Source organism: Penaeus monodon, chromosome 24, assembly GCF_015228065.2.
Source record: "Penaeus monodon isolate SGIC_2016 chromosome 24, NSTDA_Pmon_1, whole genome shotgun sequence".
NCBI classification, from domain to species: Eukaryota; Metazoa; Arthropoda; class Malacostraca; order Decapoda; family Penaeidae; genus Penaeus; species Penaeus monodon.
Genome location: NC_051409.1, coordinates 27,280,726 through 27,281,499, shown reverse-complemented (window position 1 = coordinate 27,281,499; position 774 = coordinate 27,280,726). Strand labels below are relative to the sequence as shown.

Below are 774 nucleotides of genomic sequence, written 5' to 3'. Positions count from 1 at the left end.
GTGTGGCCATAAGTTTCGATGTTTATATTTGCCAGTGAATAAGTTAAGCCTAACCTTGACCTTTCGTCGGCGGTGAAATCCGTCTCTGACCTTGTTTACATTAAGTCTGACTCCATTTTTATCGTATAACCAACACAGCATGCATGGATACGGAATAAAAGTAATTTCAACAACAATGAAATAGCAAAACGGTCGAACTGTTCTCGAGGGAAATCGAACTACAGGGCAGGGAGAAATCTCAAACTACTGTATACGATCTCATTCCTAACTTCACTTCACACCTTGCCGCTCCTTCCCGTGGAAAACTAATGCAATGAGAGTCGACACGAAATACAATTCTTGGCCAAGTAAGAAGCAAAAATGAAGTTCACCATAATAGAAGTCTTTAAAAAAGCTTCTAGATAAATATAATTACAAAGACATTTACTGTTATTAATTAAGAGCCATATCACCTACTCATTCTGATAAGAGAAAAAAAAATCCAACATGATTTGTACAGAAAAAAAAAACATACCAAAAAGACACACACTTAAGTACAACGCACGAAAATTGTTAAGGGAGCAGATTCCTCTAGCCATAACTCACCTTGGAATTGCTTCAAGAGGATGTAACCTTTTCTCGTGTTGTCCTTGGTGAACTGAACAGGACCCTGAGAGGTTCAAGAATTCCGTGTGAGAGCTTGGGAATGTTGCGTGTATTGTTTAAACAACTTGCAGTCAATACTCGTTGATAGAATGTATATGTAGATTAAAAGTGAGATGATGAGATAGGCGT

At 37.9% G+C, this 774-nt stretch overlaps 1 protein-coding gene across 1 annotated transcript in view; it reads right to left on the bottom strand.

Moving 5' to 3' along the window:
- LOC119588702 overlaps positions 1–774 on the bottom strand; it is a 103,718-nt gene that overhangs the window by 52,817 nt on the left and 50,127 nt on the right. The window contains 1 exon segment of the mRNA XM_037937340.1: positions 586–649. Within this exon segment, the coding sequence (XP_037793268.1) occupies positions 586–649 (64 nt within the window).